The sequence below is a fragment of the Oryx dammah genome, unplaced genomic scaffold (genome assembly GCF_014754425.2).
Source record: "Oryx dammah isolate SB20612 unplaced genomic scaffold, SCBI_Odam_1.1 HiC_scaffold_25, whole genome shotgun sequence".
Classification (NCBI taxonomy): domain Eukaryota; kingdom Metazoa; phylum Chordata; class Mammalia; order Artiodactyla; family Bovidae; genus Oryx; species Oryx dammah.
In genome coordinates, this window is record NW_024070209.1 from 74,355,171 (window position 1) to 74,369,860 (window position 14,690).

The following is a 14,690-nucleotide window of genomic DNA, read 5'->3' on the forward strand; positions in this document are numbered from 1 at the left end:
GTAAGTGATTAATAGTTTTCAAATAGTAACAGCATCATCGCTTGCATTTACATAATTATCAGGATAGTTGAAGAACCATAATGCTCCAGTCAGGTAGGTCTAATAGGACTTTTATTAGAAGACGTTGTGTGTATTTTTTTAAGTAATGTTTCTTTAGAGAGATTTTGAATGAATTTAAGTCTTCAACATTAATGAAGTTTCTCTCATGTAGATTTTGGTGAAATGTTGCATTGATAACCCTTCCTTGTTTTTCAGTTTTTAAAATGAGACTAAATCACTTTAATTTACTCTTTAAAGGCAAACTATCCTGTTAGAAACTTTTGTCTTCTACTGGCAAAGCCTTTCTTTTATGCTCTCCGGGAAGTTTTCTTACACTATTTTAGTAATTTTACAAATCTGTTTATTAAGGGAAAACCAAATGATCATTTTTTTCTGACTTTCACCTGGTTAGCTGTGTGGGTGCTATTTGTTTTAACAGTTTTAGTTGTTTGAATTTGAAATACATAGTAGAAGCCAAGAAACTATCAAACGATGTTTTTCAATTTTATATTAAGAATATTCTGTCCCTGACTTAATGTATATCAGTGCCATGGTTTATTTTGTTTGACTTAGCCTTTCTGAAGAAATTGCTCTTTTGCATAAGCTTTTCCAATTCATTGGTTTGACTTTGATTTAATAGTGAGACAGCTGTACCTAGGATGAACTTTTTAAAGAGATGTTTTGATAAAATTAGTTTGTTTATTCACTCATTCTGCCATTTTTTTTTAAAAAACCCTGTGTCAGGCACCATACTAGGTACTAGAAACATGAATGAGATATAGTTCTTATTCTGGAAAAGTTCTTGTTCTTGTGGTTGACAAGCATTAGGATATGGCTGGTGTTTTGAAAACAGAACTAACAGGCTTGCATAGGAAAGTCCAGAAATGCTTTACAGAAAAAATGGTGACATTTGCTGTCCTTTTGAGTATAGGAGTTAGCGTTTGTTGCTTATTACAAACTAGACATGTGGTAGATGTATAAAGCTGGGGCTTCATATATGGTAATACATATAGGCCTCCCAACAGTCATTTAGCATTTGTGGTATCATCATTTTATAGATGAGGAAACTGAAGTACAAAGAAGTTAAGAAAATTGCCCATGATCATGCTGCTAGCAGGGGGCAGACTTGGTACTATTTGTTTCCTGGGATCATATTCCTTCTGTTGTACTATGTGGTTTCCAAATTGATTTCTAAGCTTAATAGGTTTTTATGGGTAGGTTGGATGATATGATTTTTCACACTTTCCAAGAAGTATTTACCTTAGAATATAAGCCTTTAATAAGGGTTGCACACATATTTTGTTTCTGTTGATTTGGTTTGGTTTGGCTTTTTTGTTTGAGCAACATGTGTCAGCATGCCAGATTAATACAGAAAAGATGCTGGACAAGTAGAAAGCATGACTTGAATGTTGGTGTCAGTAACACTAGTGCAGGCATTGATGGTGCATTTCTGTTTAAGGAATAGTTTCCTAAAACTGTTGAAATCTTTTCTTTAGATTTACGATGAAATAGAAGTCAAAGTATTTAAGGCCTATCGATCTGGTAAAGAACCCTTATGATGGAAAATAAGTTTTCTTTCTTACTGTATATTACCATAAAGGGATTAGAAACAGAACTTTCTGAGGTTTTCCAAATGAGAATAGCTTTGTTTTTTCTCATTAGAAAGATGATATACTCTGTAGAGAATTCAAGTAAAAAAGAGCTTAAAGAAGAAAGTAAAATTACAGCCCAAGCACCTGAAGGTAATATTTGTTAACATTTTGGTGACCACACTTCGGTGTTCTTGCTATCCATATAGACAGACCCATATATTACTTTATATAATTTATATTCTTCTATGAGACTGTTAATGTAACTTGCCTTTCCCTCCTATGCTAGGAATTTTATTTCATGTCAATATATGTCTAATGTCATTGTTTTAAAACAGTAACTGCATAGTATTTTTTAAATGTTACACAGTTTATAATTACCTTATTGATAGAAATGGAAGTTTCCACTTTTCCTATTTTATAAACAGTGCTTATTTAAGATAGACATCTTTCTAAGTATATATCTTTATACCATTTTCTGATGCAGACCTTAGGGAAGATTTTAAAAACTGATGCTGTGGTCAAAGTGTATATATGTTTAAAAACCTGATAGAGGTTGTTAAACTGCCTTCCAGAAAGGTTGTACCAATTTATATTTCATCACTAATGTATGAAAGGGTTATGTTTCTATTCCCTTTTCATTTCTGAGCACTGTTTGTGTTTTAAAATCTTTACCAACTAGATAGATGAAAATAATACCTTTTTATTTATATGAATCATTTGTTCTTTCATATAGGCTTTCACTCATGCAGATTTTTTGTCAGAGTGCTTATTGTGTGCCAGATGTTGCTCTAGGTAATTGGATCCATGTTAAGATGCCTGCCCTTATTCAGCTTACATTTTAGATGGAGACAGACAGTAAAACAGTAAGCATGCTAGATAAAATGTTAGAAGATAACTACTGTGGGAAAAAATGTAGAGAGCACGCAGAGATAAGGGAATCTTTGGGAGTAGGATGCATTACAGAATATCCTTGGATATATTACATTTTGGCATATTTTTGCCATATTTAATTTCAGGAAGTTGTGCTTTTTTCCATTCTCACTATTCATGAGAATACCAATTTTCCACCATCTACTTACTAATAAGAGTATTATAATCTTCAGTTTAGCAGTCTGTTAGATAAATGATGTTTCTGAGTATTTTCATTATTTGTCACCTTTGATAATAACTACCAAATCTTTCTCAAGCCTCCATCACTTTTGAGTTTTAAGCTTTGTCCAGCTGCCTGTCACCCTATGTTGTGTCACAGATCTTTCAGTGTGTGCTTGCTTGTGTCTCTCCTTCTCTTCCCATCAGTCCTCTGCTACTATCCATTCAGTTGTCCTGACTGATACTGGACACCATTCTCAACGCTCTTTCTTTCTTCCCTTCTATATCCAGTAAATGACCCAGTCCTATAGATTTTTCTTACTAAATAAATCTAATCTCAAGCTCTTCCTTCTACGTCCTCTGCTACTATTCTTGTCTACACTGTTATTAACATCTCATGCCTGAGTTATATAGCATACCTCTAACTGGTCATCTTTCCTACTGGTTCAGTTCAGTTCAGTTCAGTTGCTCAGTTGTGTCTGACTCTTTGTGACCCCATGAATCGCAGCGCACCAGGCCTCCCTGTCCATCACCAACTCCCAGAGTTCACTCAGACTCACGTCCATCGAGTCAGTGATGCCATCCAGCCATCTCATCATCTGTCGTCCCCTTCTTCTCCTGCCCCCAATCCCTCCCAGCACCAAAGTCTTTTCCAATGAGTCAACTCTTCGCATGAGGTGGCCAAAGTACTGGAGTTTCAGCTTTAGCATCATTCCTTCCAAAGAAATCCCAGGGTTGATCTCTTTCAGAATGGACTGGTTGGATCTCCTTGCAGTGCAAGGGACTCTCAAGAGTCTTCTCCAACACCACAGTTCAAAAGCATCAATTCTTCAGCGCTCAGCCTTCTTCACAGTGCAACTCTCGCATCCATACATGGCCACTGGAAAAACCATAGCCTTGACTAGACGAACCTTAGTTGGCAAAGTAATGTCTCTGCTTTTGAATATGCTATCTAGGTTGGTCATAACTTTTCTTCCAAGGAGTAAGTGTCTTTTAATTTCATGGCTGCAGTCACCATCTGCAGTGAGTTTGGAGCCCCAAAAATAAAGTCTGACACTGTTTCCACTGTTTCCCCTTCTATTTCCCATGGAGTGATGGGACCAGATGCCATGATCTTCATTTTCTGAATGTTGAGCTTTAAGCCAACTTTTTCACTCTCCTCTTTTACTTTCATCAAGAAGAGGCTTTTTAGTTCCTCTTCACTTTCTGCCATAAGGGTGGTGTCATCTGCATATCTGAGGTTATTGATATTTCTCCTGGCAGTCTTGATTCCAGCTTGTGTTTCTTCCAGTCCAGCGTTTCTCATGATGTACTCTGCATAGAAGTTAAATAAGCAGGGTGACAATAGACAGCCTTGACGTACTATTTGGAACCAGTCTGTTGTTCCATGTCCACTTCTAACTGTTGCTTCCTGGCCTGCATACAGATTTCTCAAGAGGCAGGTCAGGTGGTCTGGTATTCCCATCTCTTGAATTTTCCACAGCTTATTGTGATCCACACAGTCAAACACTTAGGCATAGTCAATAAAGCAGAAATAGATGTTTTTCTGTAACTCTCTTGCTTTTTCCATGATCCAGCAGATGTTGGCAATTTGATCTCTGGTTCCTCTGCCTTTTGTAAAACGAGCTTGAACATCAGGAAATTCACGGTTCACGTATTGCTGAAGCCTGGCTTGCAGAATTTTGAGCATTACTTTACTAGCGTGTGAGATGAGTACAATTGTGCGGTAGTTTGAGCATTCTTTGGCCTTGCCTTCCTTTGGGATTGGAATGAAAACTGACCTTTTCCAGTCCTGTGGCCACTGCTGAGTTTTCCAAATTTGCTGGCGTATTGAGTGCAACACTTTCACAGCACCATCCTTCAGGATTTGAAATAGCTCTACTGGAATTCCATCACCTCCACTAGCTTTGTTCGTACTGATGCTTTCTAAGGCCCACTTGACTTCACATTCCAGGATGTCTGGTTCTAGATGAATGATCACACCATCGTGATTATCCGGGTCGTGAAGATCCTTCTTGTACAGTTCTTCTGTGTATTCTTGCCATCTCTTCTTAATATCTTCTGCTTCTGTTAGGTCCATACCATTTCTGTCCTTTATCGAGCCCATCTTTGCATGAAATGTTCCCTTGGTATCTCTAATTTTCTTGAAGAGATCTCTAGTCTTTCCCATTCTGTTGTTTTCCTCTATTTCTTTGCATTGATCGCTGAAGAAGGCTTTCTTATCTCTTCTTGCTATTCTTTGGAACTCTGCATTCAGATGCTTATATCTTTCCTTTTCTCCTTGGCTTTTCCCTTCTCTTGTTTTTCACAGCTATTTGTAAGGCTTCCCCATTTTGCTTTTTTGCATTTCTTTTCCATGGGGATGGTCTTGATCCCTGTCTCCTGTACAGTGTCACGAACCTCATTCCATAGTTCATCAGGCACTCTATCTATCAGATCTAGGCCCTTAAATCTATTTCTCACTTCCACTGTATAATCATAAGGGATTTGATTTAGGTCATACCTGAATGGTCTAGCAGTTTTCCCTGCTTTCTTCAATTTCAGTCTGAATTTGGTAATAAGGAGCTCATGATCTGAGCCACAGTCAGCTCCTGGTCTTGTTTTTGTTGACTGTATAGAGCTTCTCCATCTTTTGCTGCAGAGAATATAATCAATCTGATTTCGGTGTTGACCATTTGGTGATGTCCATGTGTAGAGTCTTCTCTTGTGTTGTTGGAAGAGGGTGTTTGCTATGACCAGGGCATTTTCTTGGCAAAACTGTATTAGTCTTTGCCCTGCTTCATTCCGCATTCCAAGGCCAAATTTGCCTGTTACTCCAGGTGTTTCTTGACTTCCTACTTTTGCATTCCAGTCCCCTATAATGAAAAGGACATCTTTTTTGGGTGTTAGTTCTAAAAGGTCTTGTAGGTCTTCATAGAACAGTTCAACTTCAGCTTCTTCAGTGTTACTGGTTGGGGCATAGAGTTGGATTACTGTGATATTGAATGGTTTGCCTTTGAAACGAACAGAGATTATTCTGTCATTTTTGAGACTGCATCCAAGTACTGCATTTTGGACTCTTTTGTTGACCATGATGGCTACTCCATTTCTTCTGAGGGAATGATTCTTGCCTGCAGTAGTAGATATAATGGTCATCTGAGTTAAATTCACCCATTCCAGTCCATTTTAGTTCGCTGATTCCTAGAATGTCAATGTTCACTCTTGCCATCTCCTGTTTGACCACTTCCAATTTGCCTTGATTCATAGACCTGACATTCCAGGTTCCTATGCAATATTGCTCTTTACAGCATCGGACCTTGCTTCTATCACCAGTCACATCCACAGCTGGATATTGGTTTTGCTTTGGCTCCATCCCTTCATTCTTTCTGGATTTTATTTCTCCACTGACCTCCAGTAGCATATTGGGCACCTACTGACCTGGGGACACCTCTTTCAGTATCCTATCATTTTGCCTTTTCATACTGTTCATGGGGTTCTCAAGGCAAGAATACTGAAGTGGTTTGCCATTCCCTTCTCCAGTGGACCACATTCTGTCAGACCTCTCCACCATGACCCGCCCATCTTGGGTTGCCCCGTGGGCATGGCTTAGTTTCATTGAGTTCAACAAGGCTGTGGTCCTAGTGTGATTAGATTGACTAGATTTCTGTGAGTATGGTTTCAGTATGTCTGCCCTCTGATGCCCTCTTGCAACACCTACCATTTTACTTTGGTTTCTCTTACCTTGGGCGTGTGGTATCTCTTCACGGCTGTTCCAGCAAAGCGCAGCCGCTGCTCCTTACCTTACTCCTACTGTTTACCTTCTTTCGAAAACTCTTTCCTCTACTGATATGCTGAGTTAGAGTTACCATCCAAAAACATGTGTATGCTTATGTAACTTCCCCTGCTTGAGCATCTTTAAAAAAAAAAAATTTTATATATTTACTTATTTTGGCTGTGCTGGGTCTTCATTGCTGTGCAGGCTTTTTCTCTGTCGCACTGCGTGGGGGCTTTTCTCTAGTTGCAGCGTGCAGACTTCTTGCTGCAGAGCATGGGCTCTTGGCGCACAGGCTTCAGTGGTTGCTGCACATGGGCTTAGCAATTGCAGCTCCTGAGCTCTAGAGCACAGGCTCAACAGTTGTGGCCCAGGGGCTTAGTTGCTCCATGGCATGTGGGATCTTCCAGGATCAGAGATTGAACACGTGTCTCCTGCACTGGCAGGCAGATTCTTTACTATTGACCCACCAGGAAAACCCTACTTAAGCATCTTAATGTTTCCTCATTGTCTTCAGTGAGGACATGGCTTTTAACATGGCTTAGAGAACCTATCATAGCCCTTTGCAGTCTGATTCTCTTTCCCAATTCCCCTCCCTTACCTCAATATCTTTACCCCTACATTGTCCTAAAACCTTGAAAGAAGCTGGCTGTAATGAACTATATCTACTACCCCAAAGAGCCAAGAGATTTTTTTTTGGCCTCTGTTCCTTTGTTCATCCTGTTTGTATTTCTTGAAATTCATGCTTTCTGCCTTTGATCTGTTGGAGTTTTGTGCTTCCGTAGCGCTTTTTCAGGAAAGCTATCTGTGGGTCTCTAATAGCACCATGTACTCAAAGGTTGTTGCTTTTTTTTAAAATGTATTTCCTTTTTCCAATAAATATACTGAGTCATGAGCTCTGTAGTAACAGTGTATTGGTGGATACTTTAGGCCAAGGCATTCAACATAGGAAGCAGTCGAAAATTGTTAAATGAATGATCATTTTTAAAAAGTTACTTCTTTCTATTTTCTTTTTGAATTGTCTATGTCCTTTGTATAAGAAGGTATTTTTGGTTAAAATACTGTGCATATAAGCTCTTTATGCATTAAAATCAGTCCTGTTAATGGCAAATTTAATTATCTTATTTGATTGTTTGCTATTTGGTTCAGATTGTAATTTTTTAAAATTTATTGAAGGATAATTGCTTTACAGAATTTTGTTGTTTTCTGTCAAACCTCAACATCAATCAGCCATAGGCACACGTATATCCCCTCGCTTTTGAGTCAATCTCCCATCTCCCACCCCATCCCACCCCTCTAGATTGATACTGAGTCCCTATTTGAGTTTCCTGAGCTATAAGACAAATTCTCGTTGGCTATCCATTTTACATACGGTAATGTAATTTTCCATGTTACTCTTTCCATACATCTCACCCTCTCCTCCCCTCTCCTGAAGTCCCTAAGTCTGTTCTCTATGCCTATTTCTCCATTGCTGCCCTGTACATAAATTCTTCAGTACGACTTTTCTAGATTCCATATATATGCATTAGAATACAATATTTATCTTTCTCTTTCTGACTCACTTCACTCTGTATAATAGGTTCTAAGTTCATCCACCTCATCATAACTGACTCAAATGCATTCCTTTTATGACTGAGTAATATTCCATTGTTTATATATACCACAACTTCTTTATCCATTCATCTGTTGATGGTCATTTGGGTTGCTTTTCTGTTGTAGCTATTGTAAATAGTGCTGCAATGAACAATGAGATACCTGTGTCTTTTTCAGTTTTGGTTTCCTCAGGGTATATGCCTAGGAGTGGGATTGCTGGGTCATATGGTGATTTTATTCCTAGTTTTTAAAGGAATCTCCATACCATCTTCCATAGTGGCTGTATCAATTTACATTCCCACCAACAATGCAAGAGTGTTCCCTTTTCTCCACACCCTCCGCAGCATTTATCGTTTGTAGACTTTTTGATGATGGCCATTCTGACCAGTGTGAGGTGATGTCTGATTGTAGTTCAGATGTAATTTTTGAATAACAAATGTTTTTAGATTTTTATGAATTAAAAATACATGAATCTTTTGTTTTTTTAATTCTATGTTAGAATTCATTTTGTTCTGTGAAATGAGGATCTGTATCCTTCCTATTTTAAAACAATATTTGTGTTATGGTTCATCTTTGTTACATTTATCTTTATGCTTATTATCTCATATAAAATTCTTTCAATTACTGTGATTTGTTTTCTGGGCTGCTATTAAGTTCCACTAATCAGGGTTTCTTTTCTCTGGTATATTATACATTCTGTTATTCTGTTCTGTACTATGTGTTAGTATAAAGTAAGGCACATCTTAACGTACTGTTTTAGAACCTGGGCTTTGCAGTTATATGGACACCGAGTTGTGTAATCTTATAGCAAACTTCTCTGAGCCTTGGGTTCATTACTGTTTAGTAAGAGGAGACTTGTGTATTTCATAGAATTGTTAAGAAAATTAAACAAGAAATCTGTATGAAGTGCTAGTTAGTAAAATAAGTTTAAATGTTCTGAAACTGAAGCTCGCACACTTTTCCACTTGATATTTTTACTTGATTATTTTTTCAGATAATGTTGCAAGGAAGTTTTAAATCTCCTGCATCAAATTTTATTTTGGGATTTTTGATTTGCATTTTAAAAAATCTATAAAGTAAAATACCATAAACTAACCATAGTTAACAATAGTGAAAGTGAAAGTCGCTTAGTCATGTCCGACTCTTTGTGACCCCATGGACTATACAGTCACTGTATAGTATTCTGTACAATCCACTGTATTCTGTACAGTCCATGGAATTCTCCAGGCCAGAACACTGGAGTGGGTAGCCTTTGCCTTGTAGTTAACAATAGCTAGGTGTAAATGCATAGGAAGATTTGACATCTGTATTCAGGCCCATGATGTATTCCAAGTAGTTCTGCATCTCTCTTGTTTAGATTTTTTATTATTTTTTATGATTTATATATTTAGTATTGTTTATCATTTGTATTTTTACAGTTGTGAATAGAATCTTCTTTCCTTCTTTATATTGGTTATTGATGGTGTTTAGGAAAATTGTTTCCATCTTCAGTCTTGTTATTTTGTTGGTGGTAGGCTATGGCAGTGATTAGTTGATCTTCTTGGATTTTCTAGTGTATAATCAAGTTCTTTACAAGTAACAGTGTTTGTCCTATTTCTTTCCATTAGTTCCATTTTAAAATTTGCTTTATTAATATTGCATTGCCTAGAATTTCCTGCATTATGTGCAGTGATATTAGATAAACTTGTTTCATTTATCTTTTTAGTGGTGCTGTAGAATCTTGAAAATACAAGTTGATTTTGGTTTAATATGTTATCCTAAATTGGCCTTTTCTGGTGTAGGGCTTTAGATGTTATCTACTAAGTTAAGAACAGTTAAGAACAGTTTTTATTGGCCTAGAAACAAAATTGCTGCCACTGAAGAAGTCCTACTTTTTTTTTTCTATTTTAAAAATTCTAAAATATGTATGAAGTCTACCATTAATAAAGAAAGAAACCATTAATAAAGAAAGCCCTACATTTGGAATAATCTTTAGATGTGTATCTCTGTTGGAGAAGTAGAATTCTTAACATCTGACCTTGGATAATTAATAACTGGATCATACTTAGTATCTGAAGCATTTTCCAAGTTAATATATGTGGTATGAGAAGATGAATACCCAGGTATTCTGACTTTCTTTCAGAATGGATTTTTATACTTTTATGTCTTTGTTGTTAATACGGTCAGAGAGATCAATATTTTAAAACTGTAATTAATGAAAAAATGATTCACTATACTTAAAAAGTGAGAGAGAAGGAAAAGCTCTATTAATTTGGCATTACATTCTTTTATGTAAATATTTTCTTAATATTTCATCTTGATCTTCAGAGTGTATGGTTTTGAAATAATAATTATATCTTATGTGTATTGCAGGTCACCATATCATCAGCCAACCTCTTACAGGCCAAGATTATTGCTGTCTGGAGAACGAGGCTCAGGTCAAACTTCTCACCTTGCTCCAGCACTTTTGCACACTCTAGAAAAATTCTCTGTGCATAGACTAGATCTCCCAGCACTTTATTCAGTTAGTGCCAAAACACCTGAAGAATCATGTGCACAGGTAGGTTTGCACTATATCAGAGTATTTCCAACTTTCTTATTATTTATATCGCAATAGTGTTTGATAAATTTTTTTTTCAAAGAACAGTAATATAAATATTAACTTTTTGTTGGTTGTTAGCATTCTAATATTAAGGCAAAAGATCCTTTTGGTTTTTTAAAATGAGATCAGTTTTTCCCATGATACTTCATTTTTTTCTGAAATTTTAATAATCCTATTTCTTATATTAAAGCTTTATTAAACAGTATAGAAAGGGAACTTCTTTTTGCCTTTTTTTGACCCTTTTTACAGAGACTCTGTAAACTTCTGTCTGTACTTAAGAGCCTTATCATAGTAAGGGAGATAATATCAAGTTTGAGAAAGCCAAGATTTAAAATTAGTTTAGAAAACTGATGGGAATTTAAAAATTATATGTATTTGTTTTAATAATCAAGTGTCAATTTCAATCAATAATCAATTTAATTTTCCAATACTTTATCTTTGCTAGCTTATGAAGCAATTTGACGTTTTAATATATAACTGAATTTATTACAAGTGTGTCATGTTGGAACTAGGGGCTAAGGGAATAAGTTTTTTGAACCAAGGGACCATGTCTTCACCATTTCTGTGTCTCTGACACAGTGCCCACCTCATAGTAAGTACTCATTAAATGTTTGAGTGTCATCTTCTACTTTGACATTTAGCCTATTTTTAGAGATTAGACTACTTGAGTAGTAAAACTTAAGAGCATTGCACACTTTTTTTTCCCCCCTCCGGTTATAGTTCATATATATTTAATGCATATACTATCTAACTGACAACCATTCTGCACCTTGTAGCAAGATAGATTTTTTAAAATAGTTCATAGTCAGTTCAGTTCAGTCTCTCAGTCATGTCTGATTCTTTGCAACCCCGTGGACTGCAGCATGCCAGGCCTTCCTGTCCATTTCCAACTCCTGGAGTTTACTCAAACTCATGTCAATTGAGTCGGTGATGCCATCCAGCCATCTCATCGTCTGTCGTCCCATTCTCCTCCCGCCTTCAATCTTTCCCAGCATCAGGGTCTTTTCAAATGAGTCAGCTCTTCGTATCAGGTGGCCAATAGTGTCAGATTTATTTCTCTTTTACTTAACAGTTCTTTGGGTATGAACATCCTAGCAGTACTTCACTACTTATAAAGTCCTAATTAAAGATTTTTTTTCCCAAACCCATGGCCTGACTAAAAATCTTAATACCAGTGATTTTCTCCAAGTTTTATACATTTAATTTATCCTGGCTGTGAGTGTTCTCCAATAAGGTTGATTTATATGTTTGCTCATGTTTTTCTTTTTTAGTGAGACAAAATTATTATAGTTTTTATGCAAGTAGGGGAATAACTCAGTACCATTTAAAATAAATCCAAGTGATTTACTAGGAAAATATAAATTAATAAGGTGACTTCAGAGGAGAGAGAATCTAAATAGACAATAGTTGTGGAAGAAGAAATTGAGTGTCAACAAGCACTGAGTCCAAACAATTTCATAGGTGAATTCTTTTAATCTTAAAGGTTAAGATTATTTTGATGCTGGTTAAACTGTTCCAAAGCATAGAAGAAGATGTGAAATCATAAAAAAGAATGGTGCTAAACCTTTGAAAGAAATACAAAGAAAATTGTAGACCAATCTCACTTAGACAGTGGACATAAAGTAAATATTCCAAATTTATCTAGTAGCACATTGAAAGAGTAATGTACTATTACTAAGGCATGCAAAATTGATTCAGTTAGATATGAGGAAATATAAATATTGGAATGAACATTTTGAAGTTAAAAATATTTGCCAATAAAACTACACAGTGCTATGAACAAAGATAAAGAATAAAAAGAGAATATGGACACAAAAGGTGAAAAAAAACAAACTCCGGAACCAAAAAATGTCAAAACCTAAATGAACCACCAATTTCCTCTCAAAATACTTCTGGGAAGTAAAGTGAAAGTGAAAGTCGCTCAGTTGTGTCCGACTCTTTGTGATCCCATGGACTATATAGTCCATGGCATTCTCCAGGCCAGAATGGAGTGGGTAGACTTTCCCTTCTCCAGGGGATCTTCCCAACCCAGGTCTCCTGCATTGCAGGCAGATTCTTTACCAGCTGAGCCACAAGGGAAGCCCAAGAATGCTGGAGTGGGTAGTCTATCCCTTCTCCAGTGGATCTTCCAGACCCAGGAATCGAACCGGCGTCTCCTGCATTGCAGGCGTATTCTTTACCAACTGAGCTATCAGGGAAGCCCTCTGGGAAGTAAGTATATTAAAATAAAGATAGAGCTACATGTATATGTGTGGACCAAAAAAAAATTTTTTTTGCCAATGGTATGATTATAGTATTAACTAAAAGACAATTAGGGCCAATAAGGGAATTTTGTAAGGTGGATAATTTCAAAGTTAATGTTGAACTGCATGGGTCCACTTATAGACAGATATTCTTCAGCAGTAACTACAAAATGACAAAGTCTGTGGTTGGTTGAATCTGTGGATGTGGAGAAACTGCAAATCCAGAGGGCCTGACTATAAATTATTCACAGATTAACCCCTACCTGTTCAAGGGTCAACTGCATAATAAAAGGAGAGGTCCCATTTAAAATATTAATAGCAACTAATTTTACCTAGGAATTAACAATTAAATTGTATGGCCTAAAAGAAGAAAGCTTAAAAGTCACTTGAGGACAGCTGTATAAGTGAAAAGGCATACCTCGTTTATATTTACTATGATTCAAAGTGTATACTCAAATCATATTGCACAGATTAAAATCTCAGTGTATTTGTATTTTTGTGGCCTTAGATATGTAGCTTCAGAGAAGGCAATGGCACCCCACTCCAGTACTTTTGCCTGGAAAATCCCGTGGACAGAGGAGCCTGGTAGGCTGCGGTCTGTGGAGTCACTAGAGTCAGACACGACTGAGCGACTTCACTTTCACTTTTCACTTTCATGCATTGGAGAAGGAAATTGCAACCCACTCCAGTGTGCTTGCCTGGAGAATCCCAGGGACGGGGAAGCCTGGTGGGCTGCTGTCTATGGGGTTGCACAGAGTCGGACATGACTGAAGCAACTTAACAGCAGCAGCAGCAGATACATTGCTTAACCTCTGTAAGCCTCAATTGTCTCATCTATGAAACAAAGATAATGGTACCACATAAGGTTATTTTGATTATTGAAACAAGCTTACCCAATAGTCTTGGCATACAGTACCCAACAATGACAACTATCATCATATTTATCTCTACTGCTACATACAGCTAGTGACTGGTAAGACTCAACATTGGAGAGCCATGAGTTCTTTTCTAAATTAAGTGCAATCTCAATAATAATCTGCCCCCCCCCAACATTTAAGAGGAGACATTAAAAAAAAAAAAAGGCTCTTTTTTTTTTCCCTCTAGAAAATAAATATGAGCATAGGAAGGAGAATTCTAAAGGAGAAACTGTAATGATATATCCCTTCCAGATGTTTACAGATGTAGTGAAGTGAAGTGATTCAGTCATGTCCGACTCTTTGCGACCCCATGGACTGTAGCCTACCAGGCTTCTCCGTCCATGGGATTTTCCAGGCAAGAATACTGGAGTGGGTTACCATTTCCTTCTCCAACAGATGTGTAGTAGAACTGTGATAATACAGTACTTGTAACTGTGCAGGAGTAGACTGACAAACAATGGAACAAAAGTGAGAAATCATGCTTAGGCCTGTGTAGAAATAGAATTTAGTGTCTGATGATGTTAAGTATATGATGATGATGACATTTGATTTCTTAGAATGTGTGTGTACTTAGTCGCTCAGTCATGTCTGACTCTTGCGACCCCATAGACTATAGCCTGCCAGGCTCCTCTGTCAGTGAGATTGTCCAGGCAAGAATAGTGGAGTGGGTTGCCATTTCCTTCTCCAGGCTATCTTCCCCATCCAGGAATCAAGCCCAGGTCTCTTGTATTGCAGGCAGACTCTACCAACTGAGTTATGAGGGAAGCTCTGTATCTTAGAATAGATAGATTATTTAATAAATAGTCTTAGAAAACTGGCTGGCTCTATGAAGGAAAAAGAAAAACTGGATTTTCTGCCTAAAATTTAGGCCCAGTAAATTCTAGA

General features: G+C 37.1%; 1 protein-coding gene across 4 annotated transcripts in view; it reads left to right on the forward strand.

The window, feature by feature from the left end:
- ATAD2B (ATPase family AAA domain containing 2B) overlaps positions 1 to 14,690 on the forward strand; it is a 129,189-nt gene that overhangs the window by 65,871 nt on the left and 48,628 nt on the right. For all 4 annotated transcript variants that reach the window (XM_040224537.1, XM_040224538.1, XM_040224539.1 and 1 more), the window contains one exon: positions 10,417 to 10,603. In XM_040224537.1, the coding sequence (XP_040080471.1) occupies positions 10,417 to 10,603 (187 nt within the window). The remainder of the gene's footprint in view (positions 1 to 10,416; positions 10,604 to 14,690) is intronic.